This window comes from Pelodiscus sinensis, chromosome 6 (genome assembly GCF_052426305.1).
Source record: "Pelodiscus sinensis isolate ZL-2025 chromosome 6, ASM5242630v1, whole genome shotgun sequence".
Lineage (NCBI taxonomy): Eukaryota > Metazoa > Chordata > Testudines > Trionychidae > Pelodiscus > Pelodiscus sinensis.
Window position 1 is genome coordinate 97739646 of NC_143057.1, and position 16261 is coordinate 97755906.

Below are 16261 nucleotides of genomic sequence, written 5' to 3' on the forward strand. Positions count from 1 at the left end.
TGAGGTGCTACTAAATTCTGACCCGGGCCAATGGTGGTAGAGAAGAACTAAGGAGAGTCAGTTGACTGCACATGTAGGATAGCAGCTCCAAATGACACATTCTGACTGCCTAATATATGAGCAGCCTGCCAAGGAGCACAGCTCCCACAATTCTCGGACTTGAGGCACAGAGATATCTAAAGTAGAGCACCCACAGGGACACTCCTTCAAGAATTGTATAGTCAATCCCACAAAAATTGAAGAGAAAGTACAGTGCACATATAGCAAAACCTATAGCACATAGCACAGGATTAGCTGCATAATTCACAAAATAGCCATGTATTCTATTTGTGATAGTACCTACAGCCTTATTGTAGAGCAAGGGTCTAATATGCTAGGCACAATTGGAAAAACTGTCCTTGTGACATCAGTACAGATTGCACTCTTATTTTAGTGCAGGTCTTGCTGCCATTATCCATGTCATCACTGCTAAACTAGACTTGAGTATTTTGGGGACCACACCTTAAATTCATTTGGAAACAAAATTATATAGTGTAGTTATCTGATTCAAAATAGCTCAGCACTATTTTAATGGCCATTTGCTGCGTAGATGCACTATTTTGAATTACGCTTATGATCTAAACAAGCTCTAAGATATCATGCTTGACCTAAAATCACTAACCGATTTGGGACCCATCTACTTAATACCATACTAGCTCCTGTGCCACAGAATGAAGCTGCACCCTGCTCTTCAACTTCTTCATTAAGCTGGCTGGAGTTTAACCAATGCCATTAACCATTGAATGGTTAATTGGTTAAACTTGAAAACATCCCCAGAAATCCCAATTTCGGTTGTTCAATATAATAGTGTTGTAAGAAAAAAATTCATTTTTTTTGGAGTGTTCTAGATATCTGGTGCATATTTTTTAATGCTTTTACTTAATGGCCAAATCTAGGAACACCCACACTGCACTTATTTCTGAATAAGCTATTTCGGAAGAAAAAGTCTAAAAACTTAATTCAAAATAGTGCATCTGCACAGCAAATGGCCATTAAAATAGTGCTGAGCTATTTTGAAATAGAGTATCCAAACTCATTGGATGCTGAATCGCATTTAAGGCCACCTGGAAGCACTTCAGGCAGGGCATCAGGACAGCAGTCACTTCCTGTAACTGCTGCCTGAGGCTCATGTTTAAAGGGCCCCATCTGTATAGTCATATCAAACTATTCACTTTTGCCTACTTCTCCAAGCCATAGTAAAGCCTTTTCTCTGGCTGCTGTGGTTTCCCTTGTACACACCATAGTACTCCTGCCATGGAGCCAGACCTGCCTCCAAGCAGTTGAGAGATCTTTTTGCATGCTGTACCTCCTACTGCAGTTTCTGCAGGCTGCCCTCGTGGCCCTGCAGGAGGACCCTCCCCCCCCCTCAGCTCATTGCAGATCATCTCATCACCTCTCCCCAGGCTCTGCTCGTGCAGCTCAACCCTGCCTGTCCTCTCCTACACACCATGCACCACTGCTTCAGGTGACTGGATGCTAGTTCTGACTGGGGGGACTGGATCATGGAGTGGTCAACCAGTAGTAGCTCCAGAATTTCCACATGCAGGACACCTTCATGGAGCTGTGTGAGTGTCACAACACCCACGAGACCAACCCATCACCCTCTGGAAGCTCATCATGCCTGACAGATTGGCAGCTGTTTGGATGGAGATATCGACCAGCAGGGCCATGGTCATGCAGGTATAGTGCTCTTGTGCTATTGTCCTGCGGGGCGGGGGGTGGAATGCTGGATTGGGGTCCCCTTGGGAAAGGTCATGGTAGCCCCCTCCCCAGGAGGTTTTTCAGTCCTGCCTTCACAAAAGGTATGAGGGAGAAGGGGAGTTGGGAACTCCCAAGGGCCCTGGCAACCCTGTGATTATCTGTCTCCTTCTACAGGGTGATCAACACAATCCTGCTGTGCAGGGTCATCAATCAGGGTGAGGCGAACTGCCATCACCTGCTTTGCCACCATGGGCTTCCTCAGCTGCGGGGGAGGAGGGTATTGATGGCACCCATTATCCCCCTCCAGGCCCCCAATCACCAGACATCCAAATACATCAACCAGGAGAGGTACTTTTCGATGGTCCTACAAGCCCTTTTCAACCACTGCATCCAGGTTACAGGCATCCATGTCAGGTGGTCAAAGAAGGGGCACACTGACCATGTCTTCCAAAACTCCAGTCTCTTTCAGAAGCTGCACACCAGCACTTTCCCTGATTGCACCATTAGGTTTGGGGATGCGGACATGCTGATGTGCATTGTAGAGGATGCAGCCTACCCTCTGCTGCCCTGACCGATAAAGCCCTACACCAGACACCTTGACCCTAAGCCAGGCTAAAAAGGGCTCATTATGGTGGAGGGCACCTTTGGGTGCCTGGAGGTTCCATGGTCTCCTCTCCCAGCTAGACAGCAGCAAGCAGAACATCCTCAAGCAGTGACTGTGGGCTGTGCCCTCCACCACCTGTGTGAACTTAAGTGGGAAGACATTCCTGCCAGGGTGAAGGGCAGAGGCTGAGTGGCTCAGCAGGGCCTTTGAGCAGCCACATACAGCTGCTATCTGACAGGCCCATCAGGGCAGGCATCCAGGAGACCTTGAGCCAGGGCCAGCTGCAAGACTGTCCCTGGGGCCTCCCCACAAGGGGCCTTTGCAATGGCAGTGTGGCTTTCCTCCCCCATCCTTCCAGAAAGAAATTAGTTTTCTTTAATCAGGGGTAACTGGGGTGAGACTGGGGAAAGAACCTGGGGAGGGGGAGAGGAAGATGGAAGGGAGAGGAAGGGGAAGAGAGGCTCAGAGATGGGACTAAGACTGCTCTCTGCCTTGAATGGCCCCAAAACCTGGGGTGGGGAGGAAGATGGCTAGAGAAAGGTGGGGGAGCAGCAGCAGAAACAGGTACCAGGTGGTTGAGGATGGTGGTGAAAGCCATATACATAGTCCTATCTTGCTGCAGCAACTCCTGGCCGGTGTTGCTGCTGCTGCACAGCTACAGATCTTCCTGCAGTCTGGTTCTGGGACTTGTATCCCTGCCCACTGGAGGAGAGGCCAGAGCACTGGGGGAGGGGTGTGAGAGCAGCATATGTTCCTCTGCCTTGCCACACTGTCCCCAGGAGCAGATGCTTCCCCAAGATGATGGGCATACCCCATGTGCATTTGTCTTCATGCTCTCAGCCTCCTTCTAGTGGTGGGTGTCCCAGCCCGTGTCAATAGCACAAGGGTCCTCTGTTGCAGTCTCCTGGGGCTGTACGTCCTGGACTGGCACTCCACATGCACCAGCTGCTGCACAATCCCAAGACTGAGTGAGGAGCATGCAGCAGTCCCTCAGTGCCTGCTGCCTCCACCTGTGTGTGTCTAGCAAAAGTAATGGCATTCACCTGTTGGACCTTCCCCAGCTTCAGATGACATCTGGCACAGATATTGGGGGGGGGAGGGGTGTTACCAGTTGCAGGGTGAGCATTACCTCCTCGCTGGTAGGCATCAAAATACTGCTGCCCTTTTCTTGTCCCCCTCTCCCTCACCCATCCCTAGAAAGCAACAAGCACCTCCAGCCCTGAGTCAATGAGGGGAGGGGAAGGGAAGGGAGAAGAGACTGACCCACCTCCTAGGATGTGGTGGAGGTGGGCATAATATGGGCAGGCCTGCAGTGCCACCCTAGGAGCTGCACGCCCTGGCATAGGCCTGCCTCAGTTCAACTCTCATGTGCATCTGCTCCTGGTAGTGCATGTGGCTCTTGTTGCCCAGGCTGTCAGCCATGCAGCTGTAGATATCTGCATTCCTGTCCCTGGTGCAGAAATCCTGGAAGTTTGCCTCCTCTCCCCACACCTTAATTAAGTCAAGGATCTCCACACCAGACCAGGAAGGTGTGCACTTCTTTCGTTCCTGGGAACTGGCTTCCAGCTCCCTTGCACCCATGTCGAACTCAGTTGGAGCACCAGGGTCTCTTGTGGCAGCTGCCAACACTATGCAGGCTGCTGCGTACCACAAGCCCTTTCTCCTGTGGCTGCACCTCTAAAGCTTACAGGGCAAGGGGAACTAGAGTTCTGAGGAGTACGGACAGAGTGGGCCAGCAAGGAACCTATGGGATTTCCTAGAGTCCTATTTCAAAAAGAATCTAGCTGCTCTGTCTACACACCATATTTCAAAATAAATCATAAAATGAGGCTTACAGAATCCAGACTAAGGCTCCTATTATTTCAATATTATTTTGAAATAAGCTTGCTATGTAGATGCTCAAATAGTTATTTTAGAATAGCCTCCATTATTCCAAAATAACACTGCTGTGTAGACATGCCCCCTCTGATTTATTTATATAGCTGTTTTCTGTATGCCCCATTTTGGTGCATTTACTAACTTAAGTTGGTAGAGAAGATAATACATTTACTCCAAACGTAAAATGCAGGACAATGTAGCACTTTAAAGACTAACAAGATGGTTTATTAGATGATGAGCTTTCGTGGGCCAGACCCACTTCCTCAGATCAAATAGTCGAAAGCTCATCATCTAATAAACCATCTTGTTAGTCTTTAAAGTGCTACATTGTCCTGCATTTTGCTTCAGCTACCCCAGACTAACACGGCTACATCTCTATCACTACTCCAAAACGTAGTGTTTTGTTTTATTTGATTTTTTTTAAAACATACATCTTAAGCATTGCTCTTTGTTAATTGTCCCTTATTTTAATATTTTTTCTTCTTCCATATCTATAAACTGTTTCAAATAATATCCTTACAGGTAGGTTTTTGTTTGTATTGGTAGCACACATCCACACAACCTCAATATTCATCTTGCATATAAGAAGTTTCAACCCATCCAAAAGATAATTCAACCACCCCAAATGGAAAACGTTAGAGGGAAGAAGAGGTTACTTACCTCGTAACTGTTGTTCTTTGAGATGTGTTGCTCATGTCCATTCTGATTAGGTGTACGCACGCCACGTGCACGGCTTCCAGAGCTTTTTTCCCCCCTTAGCAGTATCCATAGGGCTAGACAGGGAGCCCCCTGGAGTGGTGCCAATATACCGGTGCATATATACACCCTGCTGGCCCCTCCACCTCCTCAGTTCCTTCTTGCCAGCTCCTTCCGACAAGGAGAGATGGGCGAGATGTAGAATGGACATGAGCAACATCTTGCAGAACAACTCTCCCCATAGTGGATATTGTCAGCATCAGGCCCAGGTCGTGTGGCACTACCACTGGACAAGATGGCAGATAGCTTGTCAAAGGCCCTGTGGCAAACGCCAGCATCAATCACGCCAACAGAGAAAGGGGTGGAAAGGCGCTACTATGCGCCTCAAATGGGGCATGAACATCTTTTTACGCACCCCGGCCATAGTAGTGCAGGCACCAGGACAAAAGGAGCGTCAGAGACTTCTGGGGCCAACCCAGAAGGCTAAGGACCCTAAAAAGCTGGACCTCCTAGGTAGGGAAACCTACTCCATGGGAAGCCTGCAGCTCCACATAGGGAACCATCGAGCGATGCTGGGGCGCTACGCCTTTAACACCTGTGCATCAGTGCAGAAATTTGGGGAGTGCTTTCCCTGAGTCCTGGCAGGAATTCGGGGCCATCATGGAGGAAGGAAAGGTGGTGGCAGCCTGCACAGCCCTCCAAGCAGCCCTAGATGCTGCAGACTTGGTGGCACGAACCATGGCCACAGCTGTGGTCATGAAGCATAGTGCATGGTTACAGGTTTTAGGAATTTCATCAGAGGTGCAAACCACAGTTCAGGACCTACCATTTGAGGGGTTGGGCTTGTTCTCCAAGCAAACTGACACTAAACTCCACAGCCTAAAAGAGTCAAGGGCAACACTAAAATCCTTCAGGATACATACCCCAGTGCCTCAGAGCCGACCCATCAATCCTAGGCTATACCATAGACCCTTCCAACAGGGTTTTGGGCCAGGAGGAGAAGGCACAATAATGGCTGTCCTGACCAGTTTAGAAATAGACAGAGGGCCTAGGTCAGATTCTGAGAAGGTGGAGGGGCCAGAAGGGGCGTGTATATATGCCTCAGTATACCAGCGCCACTCCTGGGGGCTCCCTGCCTGCCCTTATGGATACTGCTAAGGGAAAAAAGCTCCAGAATCCGTGCATGTACACCTAATCAGAATAGACATAAGCAAGCACTCAAAGAACAGTGCTCTATGGTATAAAGCTTAACATTATACTGCACAGCCTGCAGCAAGTGTAACCATGTATCCAAAAGATTTTTTTACATCCCTTGTAATCTTCAGTTTCAAGCTAAATTTGCCATACACATCTGAAGTCACTAGTGAAATTAAGACTTCTCTCCTAGACCCAATTATTTACAACATTATGCTCCATCTGAACTAATTTTGACCCAGGACTTGTTAATTGAGTTGAGGACATGTGTCTGCTCTTGGAACTTCAGTGCTTAACACCATCCTGAAAAAGGAAAGAACAGATAGAGAATACACAAGAATACTTAATGTAGCCTGCTGAATTTACAAGTTTTATCAGGAAACAGCTGAAGTTTGGAATGAAATAATACTGAAATGAGAATGGTCAGATGTTTATAAAACCCCAGAAATATCCACACCAAAGCAGACCTGTTCCAAATGCAAGCTTCTTTAGAATGGGACTAAAGGGTTTGAAGATCCAAGTATCACAACAAAGCAACATAAAAAGGAATCAGGACTATCAAACTGACCATGTGCAGTGGTAACAACCAATGTACCCTAAAAACAGGATTGTAACAAAGGAGGATCTTCCTAAAACCAGAGCTTAGAACTGAGTTAGGGGAGTTTCTTGATCATGTTTACATGCAGGGTCCCTGATGCTACCATGAAACTTGTGATAAGTGTCACTGATGAAATAAAATTTTTAAATAGTGGGGACTATTTTCATTGCAATGTTTAAACATCTCAGGCCATGCAAAGATCTAGTTTGTAGGCAAAAATGCTTTAAAGTAGTATTTTCTCCAACTAGAAGATGTGCATATGATCAGTGATAGGCAGAGTGGGCCAAGATTTCAACCATTCCCTAGGGCAAGGCTGGGCAATACATAGCCCAGGGGCTGGATCTGGCCCACAGACCATGCTGCTGGGACCCTCGGGCACACAGCTGCCACAGGTCTCAAATACAGTTTGGTGGCTCTCTGCTCTGGAGGGAGGAGGCGGCCTCGTATGATGTCCCCAGCCTCATCCTGAGTTCCATTGATCCCAGCCACTCTCTCAGTTCCTATCAGCTAAAAACAACCAGACAATAGGAGCTCAAAGATTAGCCTGGAAAATAGGAGCAGCGCAATACTCTTCCCCCTCCCAGAGGGGAGAGCCACATGGAAGTAACAGCTTGCAACTCTTAAGTGCCTGGGGGGCTGCAGCCTCCATCCTAGACCCTACATCTCCACAGTAACACGTAGCCCTTGACCACTTTCCAAAATCTTGGAGTGGCCCCCCCACCAAAAATTATTGCCCACCCTGCTCTAGAGTCTTAATTTTTAAAAGTTAAAGCTAAGTCTGTAGTTACAGTTGTGAACAAAACGTTCAAAATGTGAAGCAAGTGTATGCTATGCCAAGATGTGTCAATTTGCAAACAACTTTAAATATGCTAACTCAGCTGCCAAGGATAAAGCTTCGTTAGCCATTTTACTGTTCATAGTAAGCAAAAAAAGAAAGGAATATCAGTTACAGCAAAATGTGCTAATATTCTGCGCCTTATAGTCACTGGCGTAAAGCACAAAGGACACAAAGATGAAATGAATACAGAGGATCATGAGAGCAATCTTGTCCAAAAGTTAAAGCTCTAGTTGCTTTGCAGAACAAAAGAACCAGACAAAAGGAGGGTAAACATACACATACACTGTCACCTTTCTAGGTTACACGGTCTTGGTATCAACCTAAGTATGGCTTACCCAGCTGCTGAGCGCATGAACAAAAGGAAAAACAATGGGAAAAGTTTGTTAAACAAGATTTGTGAAAAAGGCCCCAGACAGCTATTCTTTGGGACAGAGTAACATGTCAACTGGAGAGGCTAGTCCAAGTGTCACCACCACTGGAACTGGGAGCACCCTAACCACTTACCCCAAGCAAGTGCCCCCAGCTCTAGAAGGGTAAGCAGCATAACACCCAGCCTCAGAGCACGACTGCCAGCCAAACTAAAATCATTGCACTGGACAGGAGAACTGGCAGGAGGGAGCCTGAGAGCAAAGCGTGAGTGTAGCCACGTCTGGCTGTTTGGGAAGGTTCAGCCTCCTACCCCAGTCTAAATCCTCTGCCATGTAGGGCAACGTTACTATCACCTACTAAAATTACAAACACTTAAGTCGATATGAAGGCAAAATGATATTAATGTCTAGTAGACATCAAGATTTAATATCTGAGTTTTGCTGTTTTGAGATTGATTTTTAAAAAACTTCTGTTTTGTACTTTGCTACAGTCAAATTCAGGATGGATACAGTGACCTTTTTGTTTTGTACAGAAATAGTATGTTTAGAATACAACATGCAATGTTCAGTATTTAGCTGAAAGACTTCATGTGTAGGAAGGGAACATTATAAAAGCCTACATCAAACTTAAGGTGAAAATCACTAACACAACACGTGACCCTCACATTTTTATTAAGTATGTTCACAAGCAGTCATCTGCAATAGCTCTTTATAGGCTAACATGATGTTATCTGGCGCACACACTATTTTACCTTTGACAAATTTGTAAAGTTCAATTATTGTGCAATTACAATTTTAAATTTAAGTCTTGTATGTTGGAATATTCATTCTCAAAGCATCTTTTTGTAATAGTTGTTTAGTTCACATATAGGCCATAGATTTGTGACTTTGGTAATTTGGACCAAACTACTGTTTTCATTTTAGGAATAAACACAATTAAGGGAAATTTCAATCATTCTGCAACAAAGAATACTCATTGCTAAAGTATAATCAGTAAACACACTTAATGATAGTTACTGTAATATATTTTCAAGAACAGAAGTCTTGCTCCAGGACACATGAAACTTGCTAAAATGTCTCTCAAAGTATTCCAAAAGTAGCAATCAAATTATGGAACACTATACATTTAGTAGATCCACATTTTTTGATAGAAACACCACTTTTCAGTAACACCAACTGTTCTGTAAACATTAAATATTTTACATAACTAAATCCTTTCCTGCCTAGCTAAGTGCAACATCACTCATTTCACAAGTTTTTAAAAAATGAAAGCTTTTGTATGAAAACCAAAATCTGTAACTTGGAACTTGTTAGTCTTAATCCCACGATTCAGCTGCACTTGTAGCGTATGACATAGTAAATCCTCCTGCGTTCATGTCTTTGTCTTGGAAAGTCTAGGAAAAAAAAGTTGATACTAACTTGTATACATTTAAATTTTATTTTAGAAGTTCATCTGTTTTAAACTGAGTCAAAACTATACAACAGGACTACGTATGCGCGCACAGCAGAAAATCCATTAGTGATTTCCCTTTTGAGACTGACCTGTTCTCCAGTGTCAGGCACTTGGGCTGCGGCTGCCTCCTGGGAAATGAAGGCAGTTCAGGATTGTCCACAGGATTATGGGGTTTGGCGATGCCTATTCTGGTATTTGACCAGATGATATGGAAACAATTCCTGGGTTCAAGCATCTCCACTGCAATCCCCCCAGCGTATTTCCTGATCTAGTCTGTAGCAAGTTGATCTATTCTTGTATAATCCCATCTTTGAAAGAGGCTGTTCCAGATCGAGCTGACGACAGCACTCATGGTCACCTGAAAATTACCTACTAAGTTGATGCTCTAGGACATTCTGTAAGACTGGCAGATAGAGCTACCTGATGGAATGTTATGATGTGTCAATTCTGGAGAGTAAAATTTTCTTGACTAAGGCAAAGGGGAGAACTGTGCTTCTTCTTGATATAAATCACTACAGTTGTGTTGTCTGTCATTACTTGATTTGTCAATGCATGCAGCAGAGTTAGAAAACTACTGTGCACACAAGGCAATTGGCTCCGAGTTGTAGAACATTTAGATGGAAGTGACTTTTCAGGTGAATCAAGAGCCTTATGTCTGGCAGTGGTCCATTTGTAAGGAAGTCTCAGGCAACCTGTACTCTCATGTCCATGTGATATCTGATGTGTACTGATTTCAGTCACTTTTGAATGGACTGTAGGTGAAGTCCAGTGTGTGATGGGATACATAGAGTCTGAGGCATGCTTTTATAGGTGTCTATGGGTAAGTGTACAGATGGCTGACGTCTACCAAAATCCAGAACCTCTCCTCAGTAAATAATTCCTTGCTATTCTCAGATCTAATCTGATTCCTATTAATTTGATATGGTTTCACATGATAAGACATTTGATATGGTTGTGCATGATCTTATCAATAAATTAGGCAAATAAAACTTACATGGGGCTACTATAAGGCAGATGTATAACTGGCTGACTAACCATTCTCAGAGTAGTTAACAGCTCACAATCCTACTGGAAGGGCATAACAAGGGGGGTTCCGCAGGGGTCTGTTTCGGGACAGGTTCCATTCAATATTTTCATCAAAGATTTAGCTATTGTCATAGGGAGTACGCTTAAGTCTGCAGAGGACACGAAGGTGGGAGGGGTTGCAACTGCTTTGGAGGATAGGGTCATAATTTGAAATGATCTGGACAAACTGGAGAAATGGGCTACGGTAAATAGGACAAACGAGAAGTACTCCACTTAGCAACAATCAGTTTCACACATACAGAATGGGAAGTGACTGTCTAGGAAGGAGTACTGCAGAAAGGGATCTAGGGGTCATAGACAAGCTAAATATGAGTCAACAGTGTGATGCTGTTGCAAAAAAAGCAAACATGATTTTGGGATGCATTAAGAGGAATGTTGAAAGCAAGGCACGAGAAGAAATTCTTCTGCTCTACTCTGCACTGATCAGGCATCAACTGGAGTATTGTGTCCAGTTCTGGGCACCACATTTCAAGAAAGATGTGGAGAAATTGGAGAAGGTCCACAGAAGAGCAACAAGAATGACTAAGTCTAGAGAACATGGCCTATAGAGGAAGACTGAGGGCGACATGATAGCGGTTTTCGGGTATCCAAAAGGGTATCACAAGGAGGAGTGAGAAAAATTGTTCTCCTTGGCCTCTGATGATAGCACAAGAAGCAATAGAAAACCGGAATCAAGGGAGGTTTAGGCTAGACATTGAAAAAACTTCCTGTCAGAGTATGTCTAGACTACAGGCTTTTGTCAACAGAGGCTTTGTCAACAAGAGCGTCTAGACTACATCCAGTTCTGTCAACAAAGCAAGCTGCTTTGTCAACATGAGAGTGTAGACGCAAAGGACAGTGTAGATGCAATAATGCCTTCTGTCGACAGAACTGTCAACAAAAGGCGTTAATTCCTGAGTCCCTTCCAGATCTATTTCTATGAATTCTATTGTTTAGGTCTTCAAAACTGTCAAAAGTTGCCAAGGAAGAAGCAGAGGTTCCAACACAAGCAGCCCTTTTACTCTTCTTCCTCTACTGAACATCCAACATCAGCCTCGCAGCAGCTAGTTTTATGCCACTGTCAAGAGCTAATTTGGAGTGATTCCAAATTTCAGATTTAGAATGAGACCCCATTCCTTGAGAATTCCTTTGTTAGAACCCCAGGACAGTTTTAGGATTCTCAACCTGCAAGATGACTTCTTCCACATTATGATTCATGCAGCATATACAAAATATCTCCAATTCAAAGTAGAAGTGTCTTACTAAATACAAAAACCTTCTCTTTGGCCTTGCAATAGCACCAAGAGTGTTCAAATATTTAGTAGTTGTCAGCTCACATGAGGAGACAAGGAATCCAGGATACCTGTATCTCGATGACTGGAACATTTAAGGAAGACCACCACAATAGGTGAATAATTCCACTTGATACTAGAACTTACTTTTCACACTGGGTTTTGGGATCAGCAGAAAAGTCCCTTTGTGGATTAAAGTAGTAAGCAAAGGGCCTCTGTCTGGTGAAGCTTTATGATTTGGCTGTGTTATCTTAAGAGCAACGGTACCGTGTGGCTCAAACCTGAGAATGGTTTCACAGACCGTGGCACACAAGTACCGTGTGGCTCAAACCTGAGAATGGTTTCACAGACACCTTAAAAAGGTCACAACATTCAAATGGGAAGGTCATCAATGATTGTTTCTATCTCTTTTACTATTCCTGAATATAAAAGCATGGAGACTTGTATGGGCAACCAAAGTGTCTATTCACTGTCAGAAGTGCCTAATACACAGTAATATTTGGATCACTAGCTATGCATCAGATACAATGGATTTCAGAACCTCCATGTGTTCTTGTGGGAGCTATTCTATCAAAATATTATCGCCTCATTTGTACAAGTGCCTAATAATTTGATACAAAGATTCAAAAACCCAGTTTAGTATGGAACTCTCCTATCAAACAAATCAATGTCATGGTGGATCTTTGTCTCCTGTAGCCATTGTTGTAAGCCTTTGTTATTTTTAAAGCCACCATAATGTTTACCTGATTTTTAGATGAGGGTGCCACAGATAAGAAGAGGAGTGTGCTAGCCAAGCCTGGAGTAGGGATGTTTAAAGAAAAAAAAAGCCCACCAGGGAGTGAGGGCTCCAAGCTGAGACCAAGAGGTTTAGGGTGCTAGAGGGCCTGGGCTGAGACCAAGAGGTTTGGAACACAGAAGTGTGTGGGGACTCTGGCACTCATGGTTTGGAAGTGTAGGAGAGAACTTGGGACTGGGACTGAGAGACTCAGAATGCAGGAGGAACTTGGAGCAGGAGTTTCGGGTGTATGTGTGGGGGGCGCTCCAGGGTCCAAGCTCTGGGCTGAGCTTACCTCAAGCAACTCCTGGAAGCAGCATATCCCCCCTTCCGGCTGCCTCCTTTGCAGAGGCACAACTAGACAACTCAGTGTGCTGTCTCCTATCCACAAGCACCCCTATGTAGCTCCCTTTGGCCACAGTCCACAGGAAATGGGCAGTGCTTGGGTCAGGGCATGAGCCCTTTGGCTGCCCCTATGCATACAGGCCAGCCAGAAAGGAAACATACTGCTGCTTCTGGGAGCTGTGCTGAGCAGGGCAAGCTTCAGGCCCCACTCTCCAGCAGGAGCCCAGGGACTAGATTAAAATTACTGACATGTCAAAAGCAGCTCACAGGCCATAGATTCTCCCCCACCCTCCCTTCTTATGGTTTCTCAAATATCCACCACAATCTGAGTAGCAGCACCCATCATTACTGAGGCAAACTGTTTCCTAATGTCAAAAAAGAGCAGCAAGGGTGATTGTCAGGGTGGTCACTGAATTATTGCCCAGTACAAAGAATCTCTTCAATGCCTAAGTACCTGAAGTATCAGCAACAGAGTCATTAGCACAAGAGTCACGTGCACAGATAATAGCACCAGAAACTGGAAACAAGGAAGTATGGATTGACACTTCTGGGTGCTTGGTGACTGGTTTATACCAATACTTTAAAGGGACCTGATGTGAGCCATGAACTGCCTTCTGGATGAGCAGCATGAGAGATTTTGTGGCATGGTCAGGTTTTGTATTCATTTTACTAGGTCCAACAGATGATGACATAGGCTCCTGTTTGGTTTCTATAGTGTACTTTTTTTACCCCTTTCTGAGGCTGGATATGAGGAAGGTCTAGGCTGCTGTACGTGAGTGTGGTTAAAAAATTTCAGTCTCCTGGAGAAAGAACACCAGGAGCTTGGAGTAGGGCCACAGCCCACAAAAGCACCAACCAAAGCTGTTCAGGCTTGGTAGGGCCTTTTGTCTCAAGGAGGCTCTTTCTAAGCTCTCCAGGAGAAAGATCAAGATTGATCTCTCTTGATTCAAAGATGGTGGTGAAAAAGGAGCAAAAGATCTGACTATATACTTGGGATGTGTCCTTTTCCCCATCAGATAGAGACAGATAGGATTTGTGTTTTTAAATGGAATAGCCACATCTTAAGAGGGGCCTGTTTTGAACCTTGAGGACAACAATTCAGCCACTGCTAATTGATCCCAGTAACTTGAGTTCCCTAAATACAATAGCAATAGAGGTGGGATTTTGTTGTTCTTAATTTTTAAGGCACTGAATAAAGAAGACTGCTAAACTGCATCAAGGAAAAAGATGCACAAGGTCAAAAGTAATCTGGCACAGCAAGGGCTCCACCTTGCTGTCATGGGAAAGAAGAAGAAATTAAGGGATGGTTGGGCCCACTCCATCATTTATGCTCACAAGTGGATGCTAGAAGTGCAGACATCCTCAACAGATACTGGTCAAAACACATCCAGTCTTGAGTACATGAACACCGTAAGTAGAAACCATGTGGCCAATCGCTAGAAGAACTCTGACTAGACTGCTCATCTCTTATAGCTATATTTTCTATTTGGGGCACTGATGGTTTTGTACAAAACAGGGGAATAATGTGCTACTTTTGTTTATATATGAAGTAAACCTGGTTCTTGAAGATTACCTCTACCAAGAATTGTGTCCTCCAAGAGCAGTCATTTTGGAGATTTTTGCTGCCATAATTGCAACTAAATATGTCTTGAAGAAAATACAGGGCATTAGAGGTCACTGGTTTCAATGGCTGTGTCTCAGAATTCATTTACAAAATCCCAGGTATGGAAGACAAGGCAGAATACCTTTAGATAATCTACTGGAGACTTGTAAGAGACTCAGTTGTGACAGATGGCAGAACAAGGAGCAATGGTCTCAAGTTGCAGTGGGAGAGGTCCAGGTTGGATATTAGGAAAAACTATTTTACTAGGAGAATGGTGAAGCACTGGAATGGATTACCTAGGGAAGTAGTGGAGTCTCCATCCCAAGAGATTTTTAAGTCTCGGCTTGACAAAACCCTGGCTGGGTTGATTTAGTTGGGATTAGTCCTGCCTAGGACGGGGCTGGACTCAATGACCTTTGAGGTCTCTTCCAGCTCTATGATTCTAAGAGCTTGTATTTATAATATATATGAACCTCTTAAATCCAGTAACTCTGGGAAACCAGATATGCTCAATTAAAGATTTTGCCAGGCCTGGGAGGTTGCTATTGCGTCTGGATGTGAGAATACAGGTGCTTACCTGCCATCACATTCCTGGGAGCACACACAGCTCCATGCTCCCTGCCACTCGTAGACATTGCCCCTCAATGCAATGGGAGCGGTGGGGAAAAGCCTCAGATGAAGCAGCTCTGCACACTGTCACCCACCCAGCTTGGTGGGAGGGGGAATGGCAACACATACAGCCACTTCCTCCTCCATACTACAGGCATTCCCAGATGAGAGACACCTACAGTATGGAGATTTAAGTGTACTATTTAACTCTGACATAAGATCTAATTGTTGAAAGCCAGACCCAAGACCAGGCCATCCTATAAAGAAACCGAGAAGCTGAAAAATGAATTTTCTTAAAATCAACCTAAAAAAAGAAAGATTCTGTTCTAGTCCTTGTCTTTCCATGATCATGGCCTTATGGTGCAAGGTAAACATGGAATTATTTTGTACAGCCTCAACTTTGTTTCAAATGAATGTAAATACATCTACATAGTTCCCTGGATATCATCTAGAAAAGTATCAGAGGGGTTGCTGTATTAGTCTGTATCCACAAAAACAATGATTCTTGTGGCATCCTAAGTATTTACTTGGGTTTTGGCAAAGGCTCACTATCAGTTGCATGAAGCGGAATTTACAGGCAGACAAATATACTGGACATGTGACAAATTGGGTTTTTACCTATGAAAGCTTATGCCCCCCAAAAATAAGTCTTTAAGATGCCACAGAACTGCTTGATGTTTTTGTAAGACAAGTCAGAAGGGTACAGTAGTCTGGAAATGGTCATCTATCTTATTAGCAGATAGTTCATTCAGCATACTTTTTTTAGTGTCTCCTTTGATGTGGATGGCCTCCATGGAGCTAGCCAGCTTTACACTTGAGATATCATTTAGATAATCTGGGAAAGGATGTTTGCAAACTTTATCTGACTGAACCCAAGTGTGTCTAGGAAGGCAATACAATAGTGGTAGGGGTCTGGCCAGAGAAGGCATTGTCCCTTCTGATGTATAAACATGTTTTTCCCTTCATTTTTGCAGCCTATAAAGATAGATAAACATGCAGTTGCACTACGACTATAACTTTCATGAAATAACTGTTTTTCTTCTTGCTTGTTCTCACTTGTTCTATAAAAGTACTTTCAGGGACATACACTTTGTAATCTCTGTAACCTGCTGATTCAGGAAATCTGTAGTGAAGAAAATTTTGTAAACAAACTGGGGGAGGAGGGGTAATAATATTCATCATGTGCCTGTTAATAGTCATTGT

General features: G+C 44.4%; 1 protein-coding gene across 7 annotated transcripts in view; it reads right to left on the reverse strand.

The window, feature by feature from the left end:
• Positions 1 to 8571: 8571 nt before the first annotated feature.
• The window catches only part of DDX4 (DEAD-box helicase 4), a 113182-nt gene continuing 105492 nt past the window's right edge, over positions 8572 to 16261 (reverse strand). For all 7 annotated transcript variants that reach the window (XM_075932449.2, XM_075932454.2, XM_075932452.2 and 4 more), the window contains one exon: positions 8572 to 9310. In XM_075932449.2, coding sequence (XP_075788564.1) covers positions 9233 to 9310 — 78 coding nt within the window. In that variant the 3' untranslated portion in view covers positions 8572 to 9232. The remainder of the gene's footprint in view (positions 9311 to 16261) is intronic.